The 19042-nt window shown below is 28.6% G+C and overlaps 1 protein-coding gene across 6 annotated transcripts in view; it reads left to right on the top strand.

The window, feature by feature from the left end:
* The window catches only part of LOC129912266 (NAD(+) hydrolase sarm1), a 92871-nt gene that overhangs the window by 28715 nt on the left and 45114 nt on the right, over nt 1-19042 (top strand). Inside the window, exon 1 of one of the 6 annotated variants that reach the window (XM_055990445.1) lies at nt 4674-4948. The exons of 4 other annotated variants lie outside the window; for them this stretch is intronic. In XM_055990445.1, coding sequence (XP_055846420.1) covers nt 4874-4948 — 75 coding nt within the window. In that variant the 5' untranslated portion in view covers nt 4674-4873. Of the gene's footprint in view, nt 1-4673; nt 4949-13142; nt 13638-19042 lie in introns of those variants that run through there. One more of the 6 variants, XM_055990446.1, reaches the window with a different exon arrangement.

Genomic DNA, 19042 nt, shown 5'->3' with positions numbered 1-19042 from the left:
AAATTAATAAAACGTTTTTACTTTAACACATTGTGAATAAATAATTACACGACATACTGTGAATTATAATGTGATCTTGCTTTTTTTTTACAAAAATATGTAAAAGAAAATTGTGAATCCCTTCGAGAAATTCCTAGAAAACGTTCTCAAAAATTTGTCATCTTTGGTGGTCTGCGTTGTTAAAAATAAAAATAACAAAAAAAAAAACTATAAAAATTCCTCAAATTCCTTAAATAAAATCAAAATATAATAAATCACAATAGTTTGTGTATTTTTCTATTGTGACTTGATGTGATTTAAAGTATTGTGCCGAAGGAAGATTATCATTCGTTGTTCTGCCAAAGAAAAAAAAATCTATAAATATTGTGAATTATTTCTGTTTACATGAAAATTTATTACAAATAACATTTATTATTTTTACCCATAAAATTTGTACCTTAGTGGAAAAATACACTTGACCGGCATTGAACTTGGTCTATAGTCATTGCTGCTGGTTCATTTGTTTACTCGATTTTGATATATAATTTGTTTCCTTTCAATTTATCAGTATACAAATACTCTTGCGCATACATTCATATTTAAAGAGATACAACAAAACACAATAATACCTTTTTTTTATCAATTTGATTGATTGAAAAAGATTAGAAAATAATTGTATGAAGTTTGAAAAGGCTTTGTTAGGAGTGTTTGAGTTACTTTTAAAACGATTCGTAATGCTAATGACAGTTTAGTGGTATTGATATTTTTTTAGACTAATTTTAGAGCAAATGACTAAAATGTTATTGAATTTTCTTGACCCAGTTATAAAAATAATTTTTTTTCAACCCACGAATAATTTTCTGTGAAATAAGACAAATTGCATTTGAAGAGATAAAAATTGTGGCAAATTGTCAAAATTCAGTTACTTAGAAAATTCAATGTGACTTTTAACAAGAGCATTTTAGTAATGCTGACAATTTTTAAATTTTTTCCATAAGTTTTTGATTTTACTTATGTTAATAATAAATGGGTGTAACTCAAGTTGTAAGATACAGTCTTGAAACTTTTTACAATTTTTAGAAATAAAGTGATTATACTATTCATATCTGCTATGAAAATTGCCTTAGAATTAGACCATTAATTTTCTTGACCTTTTTCGGAGTCCCGTTTATTTTGTATGAAAGGTTATTGACTTATTTTAACCCTTTCAGTACCAGCGTTACTCTCATATAACATATCTTTAAAAATTCGTAAAAAATATTAAATTAAATAATTTTGTAGGTTAATTGAAAGATAATAATGCCTAGTTACTGGATTAGTACAAAAAGTTGGTCAAATATCATACTTTCATTTTTTTTTATCGAAAAAGGGACTGAAATCCAAATTTTTTTTTGCAAAAAATTTTTTTTTTATATATGGTCATAATTTTGAAAAAAGATATAAAAAATGTTAATGCAGAAAGTGTTTTCTGTTGGGAGGAAGAACTTTGTCATGTGATTTTTATTGACTAGTGTGCTGAATTAAAAACATATTGAAAGATTTCTAGCAAGTCTAGTTTTTGATGTAATTCAACGTCAAAAGTACCTACCCAAAAACCACGTTTTCGATCTGTTATTCCAAAAAGGTGTCAGCGATAAATCCTTTAGAAAAGTATGGTTTTCTTCGAGCTCTATAGTTGCGTTGCAGAATAGTGTTATCAATTAATATATTTTCGAGAATCTTCAGTTTATACTTATTCTAGAATAACTTTTCTCTCAAAGACATTAAGTACCTACTTTTTTGGTTAATAGCACTAATAATTTTTTTTATTAAAGTTTCTTTTAATTTTTTTTACAGTCTAAGAGCCCACATCAACTTTTGGGAGTGGATATATAACCAAAATGTGAGCATGCAGTTTTATAGCCTTATGCGTTTTAATAACGAATTCAAAAGTCTGGCGGTCGTGGCTTTATATTGTTTTCAGGGGGTCAAAAAATGTGAGTTTTTCAATTCATATAAGTAGGCTAAATTAATATTATTTTATATTCCTTTAAAAAAAAACTGATGGCCTGTCATTTCCCCTTAGCCTAAAGACATAAATCTTGACGATGCAATTAATAGAATTCAAGATATAAACTTTTTAAGCGGCTTTGTTTTGGAGACTTCTCTGTTTAATTTTTCGTTGGTTATTTTAGCTGTGTTTTATTTTCCTTGTGATCCGGATCAGATCATTGTTTTTATTAGCTTTACAACAAAAGCAGGATTTTGCTTTGTTATTGTTTCGGAAATAAATAAGTGATCTGATCAGGATCACGAGGAAAATAAAACACAGCTTTTGAATTCAAAACTCTCCAAGAAAAAAGCTGATATAGACAGTTGGTTAAAAAAGCTTATATCTTGATTTCTATGTGTCGTATTACCGAGATTGAGGTATTGAGGCTTAGGGGAAATGAAAAAGCATCATTCCATATATTCAGAATGTGAATTTTTACTTTCTTAGCCTACTCACATCAATTGGAAAACTCGCGTTTTTAAACCCCTTCGAAAAATATATAAAGCCGCAATTTAAAGCTGAACCCATAAGGCTATAAAACTGCATACTCACATTTTGGTTATACCTCCACTCCCAAAATTTGCTGTGGGCTCTCGGTGTAGGTATTAGCTTTCTTTTTAAAAAAATTAAACATTTAAAAAAATTCAAAACATTTATTTAAAATATCCAAAACTGTGTTTTTCTGAAATTTTTACTTAATTTTGATCTGTGGATTTTTGCTACGCAAACGATTATTTTTAAAATGTGACAAATATTCAATTTCACAAAAAAATGCTACATTTCTACTTCTACTACGGAACATATTTTTTCGCATTCTCTATATAGTAATGTCCCGTTTGAGCTTGAGTTAATATTTTACGGGTCCTAAACTTGACCTATAGTGTTTATATCACAAATAAAAGTCTGCAGAGTTGGTGCTACAATTTTTATAAATCCTTACAACAAAATCTAATCATTTAAAATTTTTAAAATTATAGGAAGGAGAAAAAAAATGATTTTTGAAGTGTTATTTGTTTTAGCTTATAAATCAAATAATTGATTTAAAAGGTTATATTCTTATAATTTCTAAAATTTTGAATGATTGGATTTCGTTGGCTGTACGGGGTGGGTGAAGGGTTTTTACCCAATTATTATGTAACTGTATCAAACTATCCATTTTTAAAAACTATTGAACTTAAGATTTTGATCTGAATGTAGGATCAAATTTCGAATTATTTGAAATCAGCATCTTAAAATCTTTTTCAATTTTTCAAGCTGCCAAAAGAGTAGTTTCCTGAATCAATAAAAGTTCTTTCGAACTCAACAAACTCTCTCTTCTTGACATTATAATCTATCAAAAAAACATGTTTTCCATTATCATTACTCATCCCCCGGATGCATATACATCCAGCACCATAACATCCTGCTATCTGTCATTCACGAACATATTACACAACCTCCACACAGAAGTTGTAAGCAAAAAACACGAAAAAGTGCACAAAGTTGACATCTACTTCTACTCATTTACACAATATTCTTCTTATTTCATTTTATTTATTGTCTTCTTCGATTTTATACCAACAACAACAACAACGAAAAAACCCCCATCACCAACTTGTGTTTTGAACCTTCTTCTTTGACAGTATAGTTGTCAAGCCAACCTACATTCAATTTCCTCTCCGTCACATATCCGCACAACGTGTCGCGGCGGCGCACACCGCACCAATGTTATTTAATCGAACATTAAACTCACGTAAATTACAAATGAAAGAGACACCTTAAATGTATTTTATGGATGTAAATTTATAGATGAAAAAAAAAAAAAAACACTTTAACTTCATAATTATCTTTGGTCACAACTTCTTGTTTTTCATCGTCTCGTCATCCGTTTGTTGTTGTATATATTTGTCTCTGTACATAGCGCATAAATTTCGTGTTTCCGTTCTTGCGATAGATCTTCCGCCAAAGTCATTATTATTGACTTCTTTAAAGTGGGCAAAGGTTTCTTTTTTGTTCAACCTCCTCTTACCCCCTATTCCCCTATAACACGATGTCGTCGACACGATTTTTCCAGAAAAATAAAGATGAAAAAAACCCACGCACCTTTCGGCGTATTTAGACGAGCTTGTGAAATACCTACTATCTCACAAGTCTATCTTTATGAAGTCGAAGTCTACACTATTAACAGTTGGGTGGGTAGATATGACGCCGCTGATGTCGTGTATCTTTCTATTGAAGTTCTCTTATTTTGTTTCTTCCACGAAATGTGCAACTCACCTAACTAGTTTATAACTTTTGGTCAGAAAAATAATGTCAACTTAGATGAGTTTTTTTTTCTAAACCATAGATTGACTTGAACGAAAAGAAAAGAAAAAAAAGTCAACTGCCATAATTGGTAAGACCAGATAGATTTATGACAGAGCAGTACTTTACCGGCTATTTTATTGCTACGCAAATAAAACTGTTAATAAGCTTTCTGTTTGGTAGCTTAAAATGTGTTATAATATGGTCATGCATTAGAAGACTGGTTCTAATGGTATAAACCTCATGGATGGACTTTTGGGGAAAATAGTTAAACTTTGGACAGTATCACAAGGAATGGTAGTCTTCCTTGATCGGCTATTTTGTGCAGTGTTATTTAAGAATATTTTGAAATCATTTCAGTAAAAAAAAGTGAATCAAAATTTTAACCAACTTTGGAGAAAATATTGTTTAAAATTGAAAAAAAGCAGAGTAATATAAAATTGTGAAATAATAAAAGAAAAATATTAAATTGAAGTCATAATCCTGGCTTCTTTAAAATTTAACGAATTAGATCATCGGAATTATTTAAAAATACACAAACAACAACGAATAGCATCAGATCTTAAGAAAAGCAATAAAATGGTGGTAACATCAGCAAGAAATCCAATGCCGCCGACAAGATCATCGAGACTGATCTTTCCAAGAAGTCATCAGGTAATATTTATATTTTATTTGAATTTAAATGTATCAGTAAAAATTTGATTTTTTTTATTACAAAATAATGTGTAATTGTATTTTTTGAGGTAACTTTGAAAATGTAATATTTTAATTTAATTTTGAATTTTTTTAAACTTTGTAGATTTCATTTCTCAGTTTCTTTGATTTGTTCCCAATTATATTTTGTTGAGTTACTCTCCCATAGTCAGTTGAAGTCAGTTTTTAATTAATTTTGTTAAAACACAGCCAATCTACATTAACTTACTTACTTACTTACTTACTTACTTACTTACTTACTTACTTACTTACTTACTTACTTACTTACTTACTTACTTACTTACTTACTTACTTACTTACTTACTTACTTACTTACTTACTTACTTACTTACTTACTTACTTACTTACTTACTTACTTACTTACTTACTTACTTACTTACTTACTTACTTACTTACTTACTTACTTACTTACTTACTTACTTACTTACTTACTTACTTACTTAGGTACTTACTTACTCAGGTACTTACTTACTTACTTACTTACTTACTTACTTACTTACTTACTTACTTACTTACTTACTTACTTACTTACTTACTTACTTACTTACTTACTTACTTACTTACTTACTTACTTACTTACTTACTTACTTACTTACTTACTTACTTACTTACTTACTTACTTACTTACTTACTTACTTACTTACTTACTTACTTACTTACTTACTTACTTACTTACTTACTTACTTACTTACTTACTTACTTACTTACTTACTTACTTACTTACTTACTTACTTACTTAGGTACTTACTTACTCAGGTACTTACTTACTTACTTACTTACTTACTTACTTACTTACTTACTTACTTACTTACTTACTTACTTACTTACTTACTTACTTACTTACTTACTTACTTACTTACTTACTTACTTACTTACTTACTTACTTACTTACTTACTTACTTACTTACTTACTTACTTACTTACTTACTTACTTACTTACTTACTTACTTACTTACTTACTTACTTACTTACTTACTTACTTACTTACTTACTTACTTACTTACTTACTTACTTACTTACTTACTTACTTACTTACTTACTTACTTACTTACTTACTTACTTACTTACTTACTTACTTACTTACTTACTTACTTACTTACTTACTTACTTACTTACTTACTTACTTACTTACTTACTTACTTACTTACTTACTTACTTACTTACTTACTTACTTAGGTACTTACTTACTCAGGTACTTACTTACTTACTTACTTACTTACTTACTTACTTACTTACTTACTTACTTACTTACTTTTTTACTTAGGTACTTACTTACTTACTTACTTACTTACTTACTTACTTACTTACTTACTTACTTACTTATTTACTTATTTACTTACTTACTTCAACATTCAATGTAGATTTGTTGAAAAAAAACTAAGGAATTTTTAAAATCGAATATAACTTTTGTAGTTCAACAGTCCAATATTTACGTTTGAATTGCATCAATTTAGGAAAAAGTGCACGGCCTTCATTAGTAAAAATGCAAGTTAAGATTCAATCTAAAATCTATAAATACTTCATTTTACAATTATCAAAATAAGACCCACAACCAAAACGACTCGAATGAAGAAAAACCTAGAGTTGTTTTTTTTTTTACTCTTTCAGTTCAATTGAAAAATCAATTGAACCAGTACATTTTGAATTTACATGAATTTCAACACAGAAGCTATGAGTCGTATACAAAAAATTATAGGATATAAATTGTTATTAATATTCTCTTCTTTTACAAACTCCGATATTTTGAAAATAACCCCAAAAAAATCACCTTTTTTATGTTTTGCATTAGAATATTTTTAGAAATGATCGGTAAGCTACTTAAAATAATAATTAAGCCAGAACTTTTTACTTAAAACTCTTAACAAGTTAAACCATTTAAAATTAGTTTACAAAAAAATATTACGCATACGCCACAGTGACCCTTTACGTTTGAACTTAGAAAACTGATAGAATTTTATTTTGGTAACGGTTTTTGTATAGATTGATTTATATAGAAATAAACTTAAAATTCAAAAACCTATTATTACCTTTTCATAGTTTAAAATAATCAAATAATCATTTTTATCAAAAAACAAAACCGACTTCCATTGATCAAATCTGGGTTGTATGGTTTTTCTAATAGTTCCTATGGCCAGAACTGAAGAAAATTGAAATGGGACCACATTGCAGCCACAAAAAGAATTATGAAAATTGGTTCACTCAGTCCAAAGTTATGACCTTATAAGGTAACAAACATAAAAAAAAAATACAGACGAATCGAATACCTCCTCCTTTTTGGAAGTCGGTAAAAAAAGAAATAACCTTTTTTCACAATATCGGTGCTCACGACCTCAAAATATAATTTTGAAAATCTGAAAAAACTCTAGTTATATTTTTGAGCGTAAAAGTATCTACAAAAAAAAAGGAAACTGAAGTCCAGCATAATTTTAATATTAACTACGCATTCAAAAGATTAAGCCTTTGCAGATTTGACTTTCCTACATAAGAATCAGAAAAAAATCTATTTATTTTTAGTTTTTTTTCCCAAAAATTTTTTGAAAAAAGTTAAGTGTACAGAATTTTTAAGAGTATACGAAAACTGCCGAAGAGTATGTCAACTGTCGCAAAAAATTTACCTCGAAAATATTATTTGGCACGATGTACCCTTTTTCATTTTTGATGTCTTCTTTCTTTTTTAATTAAAATTTGCTTTTCACTCATCGGGAATCCAAATTAATAAAAAAAAATCATTTTCCGTCATTCATAAAAAATTTGTTCTGAATCTAAGGTGGTTTTCATACTTGGTAGCTGATATCAATAAGTGTTTTAATACAAACTTTAGTACAGTCAAATTAGTTTTTGACATCAAATAAATTTATTGATTGGGATTGGACTTTCTTTTCATTTTATTGTTCCTTCAAGTTTAAAGTGCTTCTCCCCCAATTTTCACCTCAATTCATCAAATCTATTTACATATTTCAATTACTTTAGAGACGATGAGAAAAAGAATTTAGAGCAAAAAATCTTCCCCCAAAAATTTTGAACATTTTACGAGTATATCGAAGGCTTTACGTCCTGAAATTACTGCTTCAAATAAAAGAGGGCAAATTCGTATTTTTGGTATTCAGATCAGCCTTTATCTCAACTCTCGTATAAAATAATTTCTAAAATTTAGGATTTTTTTTATAAGGCCTAAAATTAAGATCTACACTAAGCTTTAGGCTTGAAGGAACAGTAAAATGCACTTGTTTTCTACGCTTAGCGAATAACACCTACTTAAAGTGCCTGAAGATTACTACAAAAAAAAAAAAATAAATCTAGACAGGATCTTGCTATGATAATGAGTAATCGAACTTTTGTTCCATAAAAAGCACATTATTTATTGTCTAACATTAAGTTATGTACATCGACTTCCTTGTTTTCTTAAAACAATGAAAAAAAAAATGTAAACAAAAATGTTCACACAACGTGTAGCACGAAAATAGATTTTTTTATTAAAACATTTTTTTTTTTCTGTCTTCATTTTTGATTTTGACGTCAATGAATTGAGGAGTCTACGAAGAAATCTCCAAAGAAGACAGAAATAAGTACTCTCATAAACATCGGCCCTCCCTGTTGTGTGAGGTCTTGCTCCTCTTTCGTTTTTGTTCTTTAAATTTATTATATCGTAAAGTTTTTTATCTCAAATTTTAAAGGGTGTTTCTCAGAACATCATAATAAACAAAGGATTTTTAATTTTTTAAATTCAATGTTCATAATTTTTAAATATTTATATTGATAAAGAGATGGACATAAATTTGTATCTATTAACCTTCTTTAGTTCAAATATTTTTTAATTTCCAAATTTTAAGAAACACCCTTTAATTTCAGCACTCCATAGCAAAGAAGAATATGTTCGCTAAAGACATTTTAAGATACAAGTAATCATAAAAATAAATTTTCTCGAACATGCGTAGGCCCATTATTACTGTTCGCAGATTTCAAATTGTGATAGGCTAGCTATTGAGGCTGACCCCGTGGCCGTCTTTTTATTCATAACAGAGTCCACATCATCTTATCGAAAGACAAGAAGCAAGATCACTTAATCAAATCGTACTAAATCAATCTTAATTAAGTAAAGTTTGCCAATTAGAAGTTGGTGTTGGCTTTTTTTCCAGCAATAATCTGCGAATGCAGCATACTCGTATATTCAATATATGAATGGAATGTGCATCAACTAATTCAATCTTTCTAGTTAATTGACACTTTGGCTTCAGAATCAGATGGGAACATTCTATTTGATAAAACAAAAAAATATTTTTAAAACAAAATGGGTGCAATGTGCAGTCTTGAGATAAATTTTATTGCAATGTAGCCACAGTATTAGAAGCATAAATTGTACTTAATTGTCAGTGCAACATTGTTTAATTACAGTCATTTCGAAATTATTGGACATGGGTTGCGGGTTATACGCTCGCCACCGCCGCAAGCAGATAGACTCATGTTTGTTCAGCAATTAAGAGTGCCAACATTCGCAACATTATTTATTAATTGGAAAGAGGGTGAAAGTGAAGCTTGTTTCTTGTTCGATATTGAGAAATAAATAATATTAATATTCTTGGCTAAAAGAGGATACCCAACGTTGGATGACATCCTTTGTATTTTTGTAACTATCGTAATGTTTGTTTATTTTAAGTTTACTGCAAGCGTTTAATATTTGTAGTAGAAATATTACTTTACTCATTGGGATAGTTCGCTTAACAAAGTAAATTCTAAAGTACAAAGAAATTAACGTCTCGATAAAACTGCTGCCTGACGTACCTACAAAGCAACGACAAACAGTGTTTCCAATTCCAGTGTCTATAGAATAGAAATTAGTGTGAATTTCTAAAGAAAATTTACATAGCAGACAGAGAACAGCTTATCGTTATCGGTTTACTACCTCCGTTTCTATGACACAACTTGCTTTCTTGGAAATGCATTCATAAACTTCACAAATATTGTTTTAATTACAAATATTGGTGTGAATAATAAAAGTTATTAGAATACAAAGCCGTAGAGTAGTTTGAAATTACTGCATACTGGAGGTAGAATAAAGTTAAACATTCAACAATTTCGGAGATGTAACGATGAGAGCTCTATATATTTCGGGTAGCATTAAAGAAAAAAAGTTCAATGCAAAATATAATGCATTAAATATTTTTTTATTAATTTTCATTGGATTTCTTACAATTTTGGCTATTTTCCCATACATTTCATACTATTTCAACTATAATATGAAACCTAATGTGATAGGCCAATCATTGTAAAAAATTCGACGAGTACTTAAAAGAAATATTTAATGCACAGCAAACATTTTGCATTGGTTTTTTTAATGCAGAAAATGTTTTACTTGCAATAAGATTTTTTTTAATGCAAAATATTTTTATTTGCAATAAAAATTTTATTTTCAATGCAATTATTTTTCAGTTGCAATACATTTTTTTTAATGCAAAATATTTTTAGGTGCAATACATTTTTTTAATGCAATTTTATTTGTTCAATAAATGTTTTTTTTTATTTATAATGGAAAGCAAATGCATTAAAAAAAAATATTTTTTATAACCCTGGTTCATCTGTAACATAAAAGCTCCTAAAATAATTGTTGCAATTTGATAAATGAGGTTTGGTTGGAAGCGTGTTACTCGTTCGCTGGTTAATACATAGCTGTGTGACGTCATCGTAGAAAATTGAATATAGCACTCTCCTGAGGTAAAACTCATAAACAATTTTTTAAAGATATATTTTAATGTAACTTTTTAACACCTCCTTTACTCTTAAAAAGAAAAGGATTGACACTCATTATTTGTTGAGCCAGTAAAAAAAGGAAGCAAAACTTTCAGCAAATTAAATTGTGTTACTAAAAAGCATGAGGCAAAAAAAAATTATCTCATTTAAGAATAATGTTTATCTGACTATTGAAAAAATGGCCCTAAATAAACAAATTGCACCTAATTGGTGTTCAAAAGATAAGAACGCTTTTTTTGGGCATTACTTTAAGTTTCCTAGAAGTGACATATTTGAATTAATGTGACGTCGTATATCCTATAACCAGCAAACACTCAAGAATAATTGAGTTCTACGTTTAATTTTTTTTTACTTTATCACAAAGTTCATCTAACTACTGCACTTTATTTTCAATACAAAAAAAATCTAAGAGTGATAGAGAAAGAGAAGTGCTAATTACATTAGTCAAATCAAAAAGTTAAAGTAAAAATAAATGCTTCCCAGGACTAGGACTTTCTTCTACCAATTTTTTTTCTTCCAAATGGCGCCCAACAAAAAATTTAGTCAGATAAATCAAATCATATTTTTTATTTTCTTCTTTAAAAAAAACTCAGACACCAATTTGACTAATAGCACATTAATTGAGTTAAAGAAAAATTGGCACTATATATTTTATTTTATCCTTCATTAGGTGTTTTTCTACCTGCATTCAAGGACTTTTTCTCCATACAAAAATAAAATTGAATGCAATGTAACCAGAAGTACTTCAAAATTGATCACAAGGCCTATTGGAACAAAATACATGATTGCTAACAAAGATTTATTATAAATTGAAAAGGTTATGAAGTTAAACATTTCGAAGAACCATAGAAGCTTGAAGAGAACAAAAGCTTGAAGTATTTCCGAAGAGATATTAAATTGATTAATTATCCTAAAAGTATACAACTTCTTTAGAACAATATTCACCACATTATAATAGCTCATTTAGCTTTCTATAGCTGTTCATATGATTTTCTACCACAAGTGTGGTGAATATCTTATAAATTAAACCAAACAAATTAAATATAGGATTAAAGAAAGAGACGAGACAAACAATATTAAAAACAACACCGGCCTCTATTTATTTATTCTCATACGACCACATGGCATAGTTTTTGTTTGACATTTCATATAAATGTCACCTGGTATTTGACATTTGTTTAACACATGCGTGGTTCCGTTTCTTTTTATCTGTCATCGTAGTGTTAAACAACGACGTAAGATTATTATTGAATTCACCATTTGTTTTCTACGATTCGTGAGATACAAGAGAAAGAGAGAGAGGAATAAGTCATTAGTTATTTAACCATGCATTGTTGGTTACCTACCTTTGCTTTGTTTGATTAATATCTTGTACAACAGGTACGCAAGCAATTAGGTATCGACATACGCAAAAGGGATTTTCAAATACAGGTTTTTCAAGAATTTCTTGTGAACAATAAACAATCTTTTGTGTGTTTGTTTTCAAATTGATGTGCGAATACCTTGACAAGGGAAGTGGTGAAAATAAATTTTAACAAAAGGGAGCATTATTTGCCTCTTCGTTTATTATCTTTGAAAGAAAACATAAAATTAAAGAGAGACTTCTATTCATTAATTTCGCATTGCATTATTTATTTCCTTTAAGTTTCTTCTTTATTATTAGTTTCTTTTGTTATGACATTTGGACTTGGTACTACAAAGTGCGGTGCTGTGCTTTGCTTGGTGGTGGTGAAGGTAATGGTGATATTCGAGAATGAAAATTTATACAGCAAAACGAAAAAAAGATACAACAATTCAGTTTTCAAAGTGAACTTCGTTCAGTCAAACTCAATCTCATCGTGTGGTGTGGTGAGTTCAGTATCAGTTCGGAACCTACTTCAATACGGTGAACACGTTTTTCGTTTACAAAAGTAGAAATGTCGGTTAAACATTTTGACATTTGTTGATATTAAAAATGTTCACAATTGATAGTATCTAGAAGATATTTTTTTCTGTTATATGGGAGTTTAGCGGGAATAATATTTGTTGCTAACATGCGAAATAGATTCACGCACCCATGTTTGATTTCAAGTGCAAACAAAATGAGTTTCTTTTAAAAAGTTCTAGACTAGACTATCTGTCTTTGTTTGTTCTTTTTTTTACTGTGATTGAAGAAAAAGCGATTTATTTTCATCAATTAACTTCCTAGTGTATTTATTGGGATAAAATTTGATTGATTTTTTTTTTGTTATTTTGAAATTGGAGGCGCGCCAAGAAAAAACCAGAATCGTTTTTCGTCATAAAATTGTTATACCAACTGGTAGTGTCGCCATAAAGTCCCGAGTATATTTATGGTGAGAAGTGCTTGACCGAGTTGTTGTGGTGAAGATTTCCAGTTTAATGTGCATCTGTGCATATACATATGCTCTTGCCCCTTCCTCAGAATTATAATCATCATCTTGTGCGGTATCTATAGAATAAAATATTCGAAAGAAACGTGTTTTTCTTTTTCTCAAGTGAAGTGAAGATACCTCCTATAGAAGAATTCATTTCTATATAGCTCTAAGTGTATTGTCATTTAAAATTGGCAAAGTTTATTTTTAAACATCAAAAAGAAACGGCAAATTACATATTTAATTTAAAGTGAGGTGAGATTGTGAATGCAAATAATTAAAAGAAGGTGTGGACGTAAACTTTTGTTTCCGTTTTAAGGTCACAATGAGGTTATTTTGAGAAGAAAAAAAAAATTATAAATGTTTTATAAATGTTTATTAATTAGTTAACAGAGTGTATTTTGCGGGTTGCACAAATTGGATTAAAATATACAAAAGAAACCAGTTATTTAGATTGGACTTGTTGTAGGTTTACCTACACAACTTGTTACCAGGAATTGTAACTTTAAAAGGTGGGTGTTATAATTTTTTTTTAAACACGTTATTTCCTCCTCGTTGTTTCATTGATTAATGAAATATTCATACGAGTTTGTAAGTAGTTTAAGTTAAGAAGTATAGCAATGCAATTAACCATTGTAGTGGATTGAACTGAAGTGACCTTCAGAAAGGAAAATTTTAATATAAATGAAAGAAAACAAAAATCATTAAGTGGCGCCCAACAGTTGAATTTCAGATTATAGAAATAGGCTTAAGATGTGAAAATCTGGGGAGTTTTATGTTTTCTATATCATATGAAATTAATATAAACAATAAATATACAACGCAAGGTGAATGATTAAGCAAAAAAGTAGATAATCAGCAAATGTATCTACATACGTTTACATTTGTACCTACAAATTTTTATTGATTTAAAGATAAATTGCGAGACTTTTTTAAAACAATTTCTGCAAATCATGATTGCAAGATCTAGAAACTTAGAAAACAAATGAGAAATTGTAAGCTATATTTTTGTTGCCAACGTTATCAAGTGCTTTTATCATATTTATCGGTCGGCAAAGGTCAATAAGACTGGTAAAGACATCTTTCCACCTAGAAGCAATCAGGATTTGGGGATGTCCTTGCATATTCGAAGTGGCATCTTGACATATACAAATATTGATACACAATAGGTAAAGCTTGAGGTACAGACTACTACAGGACTTGAGGTATACTACACAGAAACAAAAAGGCGCACATAGAACTGCCAGATCAGAAAGTAACGGGAAGAACTTAAAAATTAAGACGAATTTTCTCAGAAGCTACTGAAAATTGAAGAAATATTTCAAAAAAACTTCATGAAAAAAATTAAAAAAGGACCAAAACATTGAATGGAGTTTAAAAGTTAATTTTTATTCTTAGAACTCCGTAAGAGATCAATTTCATAGCCTCTGGACTATTTCTTTCGTGGTCATACCTACGTCATACCTATAAGTATTCAAACTTTACCTAGCAAAAAGTTCCCAAATTGACTCTCATGGTGAAACAGCCACCTGATATGGATTCCTTTTACTGTAGGTTTTTTCAAACAATTTTGGAAGTTAATTTCATCTTCGGTTCTATAAGGATTTTCATATCGTCGGCGGAAAGAAAATTGTTCTAAATCCACTTTTTACCGAAAATGAGATAATTCTTTGGTGCTCATTATTTGAGGGTGCTCTTTCCGAATTTGAAAAGCGTTTGTGTCTAAAAAAATTCTTCAGCAGATAGCATAATTTAATGGGATATCGAACAATAAAAACAGGTAGGTAATTAACCTTCTGAAAATGAGACCCGAGTATTTTGATTGTTCTAAGTCCCATAATATTTTTTTCTAAGTCCACTTTTTATTTAAGGAAAGTGCGTACTTGCATAGGAATTGTTCTATGTCTAATTTTGGGTTTTAAGTTTTTAGAAAGATTAAAAAACAGTTTGTATTTACTAATGAAGTAAGTTTGCATAGTTTATTGAAAAGGAAAGAACAAACTTTATAAAAAACATAACTTGAATTACCGATGACCACAAATATATCGCTTTCAATCAATTTGATACTTGAACATCGTCCCCTGTAAAATTTGTTTTTGTGACTTAGAACAATTTTGCTTTCCGCCGACGATATATTAAGCATCATAAACAGTGCCACTCAAAGGTCAAAGTTTGAGGATCCAACCCGAGTAAAAATGAAACTCCACCGAATCACCACCAAAGCACCGCTTTTTGAGACACGAACAACAGATGAACCAACAACCGAATTACAGAGTTAAAATGGAAGTTGAATTTTTATAAAATAATCATTCCTTGAACGTTGAAACACAACCGTTTACTCCGGGTATAAACTTCTACTGAGGATAGCTTTAAAAAAAAAAAAACACGCAGTTTTCCATTGGGAACAGTAATTATAATAATTAAATGAACAAGACATATTTTTGTAGAGAACAGATTGCTCTACAAAAAAGATCTTATAGACTTTTTACACTTATCTCACCATTTTTAAAATATTCGAGGTGAAAGTTTGAAAAATTAATTTTTCAATAGGTGTGTTTTTTCTGCAACTCAGTAACTACTCATTTTTTTATTTTATTCGAAAAACAATAAAAACAAATACTTACTTGTGTAATATTTATTATTGTTTTGCGAATAAAATGAAAAGTGAGTAGCTACTGAGTAATAGAAAAAACACGCCTAATTTTTTTTTTTTTAATTTTTAAATTTATTGAGAAGTCATCAAATGAGCAAGATATAAGTATGGGAAATGAGCATTTATATTTTTTTTTGACATTCTGTCGAAAAAAAATTAAATTTTTTGGGAAAAAAAATTCAAGTTAGCAGAACACGGATTCGTATGGAAAATGTATTTCTTTTTTGGAAAATCTCAAAAATTTCTGCGGAAAATGGAACACATAATACAAATTAATTTAGCATTAAATCATTAAAAATAATTTTACAAAAAAAAAATTTTCTTTGAAAGTGACAAAATACTTTTTTTTTATTCATAGAGCTTAATTAGTACCTTAATACCAAGCCAAACTCTATTTTTATACAAACAGTTTTAGAAATTTTCTGGTAATTGCTCTGCTTTCTTTTAATTAAAATATTGGATCATTATTTTTTCCAAAGTAGTGTGGTTTTGTGGTAGTTACATTTGTTTGCTGGTTATTACAATGAATAGCTTTTCATAAATTTACTTTTGAAGCAAAAAAATTAAAAGCCCAACTAAACAAAGTTATTTGAATTAATTAGACAAGGCTATGAAAACTTAAAATTAAGTATTATTTAAAATAACATTTTTGTAGTTTAAATCTTTTTTACACTCGCCATAATTCTTACCTCAATTTTATCTTAAACATCTAAATTATGTTTTCCTTTCAAGAGAAAATTTATGAGGCAATTGAAATAGTGAACTTAATTTTCAAATTTTATTCTTCAACGTGGGAGTCCCCCAGCCAGCCGGTATGCTCTCAATATTTTTAATGTTTAAAATTCTTTTATCTTAATTGTTCACAAACCAAAGATTTTCCATAATGATAAGGAATTTCCAAGAACTCCTCCAATAAACTCTACACTTCACATATTTCGGAAATTTTTTGATTTAAAGATAATGTTTTTTTTATTGTTATTTCAGTTATGAATCAATGAATGAATTGAAATTGTTCTTTTTTTTCAAAGAAAAAAATGTCTGTATTGTGATTAAATTTCTCTGATATGATAAAATTCAAAGAAACAAGTATTTTTTTATTTTTTGTTTATTAATTTTTTAAGACACACATCATGACAGATACAGATTTGCTTGGAATAAATTGATAAAGCGATCTGTCAAAGAAATTGATTCTAATGGTCATTTTATTCGAAAGATTATTTTGAATTGATTTTGATCTTAATTTGCAAGCTTGAATTTATTTTTTGTTTTAAATAATTTTTTTTTGCTGATTAATTTATTGCCGACTTTGCAAAATTTGTCGTTTAATTTATTTTCAAGGACATAACATTTAATTTTCTTGCATTAAATTGATTCTATTTTCGTTAGCATTAAAAAAAAATACCAAGTTTTGATTAGCATAACGATTTAAGGCAATTAATTGAAGTTTAAGTCTACTTTATTTGAGTATTCAAATTCAAATAAACAAATCGACTTTCAACAAAAAATCCACAAAGAGTTTATTCAAAAGAAATTCAGATCACAAGTGATCGTGAAATTTGTATCGCAATTTCATAACATTAACTTGTTTCATTTCAATCATCAAGACATCAAATACCCTGCAGCCACCTTGACAAAAACAAAACAAAACAAAAATTCAAACAGAACAACACAACAAATATAATACAGCTGCTTTCGACAACTTACTTTTTTATGTTTTAATTTTAAGCAACGTCAATTAATTAAAATGTTTATTTTTATAATCATTATTATTTGCATCTGTGGGGCATACACATTTGCACAAATTAAATACCAAAAATACATCAAATGGTTTGCAACCAAAAAAAAACTGCTCACAGTCACAGGTAAAATTTGGCATTCACCCAGAATGCCTTCGTTTTTCTAAGAATCTTAGAATAAAATTTAAGATTTTCGCAAATGTGAGTTCCTCGTTATTCACTCGCTTCGTTGATTATTTTTATTGGAACATAAAAACGACTATGAAATTTTAAGTTTACCTTAATAATAAAATCATATAAAACGCCAACTGATGCGGATGAATTCAAAACAGTTGCATTTTCTTAAAATAATAAAAATTATTTAAATAGTTTGTAGTTTTGCTCGAAATTGTTATGCGACATTGATTTTGAAAGAAAAAATGCACATTAAAACTGAAATAAAAACAAACAAACAAAAAAAAAAGCAATGCAAACTTAAAATAAAATAAAATTTTTGTTTACTAACAAAACAACACAAAGATTTGACAGGGACGCATGCGAGAAAGCGGTTTATTCTTGTTCAAGGTATTAAGGTTATATTTAGACTTCCTTTAAGAAAATCCCAATTGAAAGATTTATTAAGAGGGATTAATGGATTAAAGATTATATCAATTTATTTATTTAAACATTTTGTTGTGTAAACTATTAAACAAATGAGGTGTTAATTTCCGAGCAACATTATTTTTTTTTTTTTTTTTAGATATTTTATCCAGATTGGTTATATTAAATATTTTCTTTTTAAATTATGATAATTTCTTATAGAATATTAAATTAGTAAAAGAAGAATACAACAAAAAAAAAAATATTAATGAATTATTCATGCGAATTTACAGTGACTTTATTTATTTACGAGTCTCGAACTTGATTTCAAATGGGAAATGCAAAGACGTGAAATTGACGTTTTAATTAGTGTCATTAATTTAAAATTATATTTTTCATATTTAAAAGAGTATAAGTGGATTTGAACATTTGGTGTTATAGATATGCAAATTTAATGATAATTATCATAATCTATTAAAAGCGTCAAGTTATTAAGGGGAATTTGATTTTATAGCTTTAGTTTAAGGAAATGTGTGTATTTTAATCTTTTGTAACGAATGCTTTAACGATGTCATAATTATTTAATTTAATGACAAAATGTCAAACTTTGTTTATAATCTTGGGAATTTTATTGATATGGGAAGTAAATGGTTCGACGACGGGGTGCCTTGCTGAGATCAAGTCGTAGAAATTTGTTGATGAGCCAAGATATTAAACAGCAGGTCACTAAATTATAATAATGTCTTATAATTGTTATGTCAAGTTAACGCAAGAAAAATCAGGCAAATAGTGCGTTGTTGAAGAAAATAATAGATATGAACAATTTACAAAGTCTAGCTTAAAGTTTAAGCTTTAATTCATGCTGAGTAAAAGTCAACTGATGGTATTATTGAGCCAGGGCAGCGATAGAATGAAGGTATTTTAATGGGTCACTGAGGTGTATACGTAA

Source organism: Episyrphus balteatus, chromosome 2 (assembly GCF_945859705.1).
Source record: "Episyrphus balteatus chromosome 2, idEpiBalt1.1, whole genome shotgun sequence".
Classification (NCBI taxonomy): domain Eukaryota; kingdom Metazoa; phylum Arthropoda; class Insecta; order Diptera; family Syrphidae; genus Episyrphus; species Episyrphus balteatus.
The sequence above is the reverse complement of the archived record's forward strand: the minus strand, read 5'-3'. Positions and strand labels throughout refer to the sequence as shown.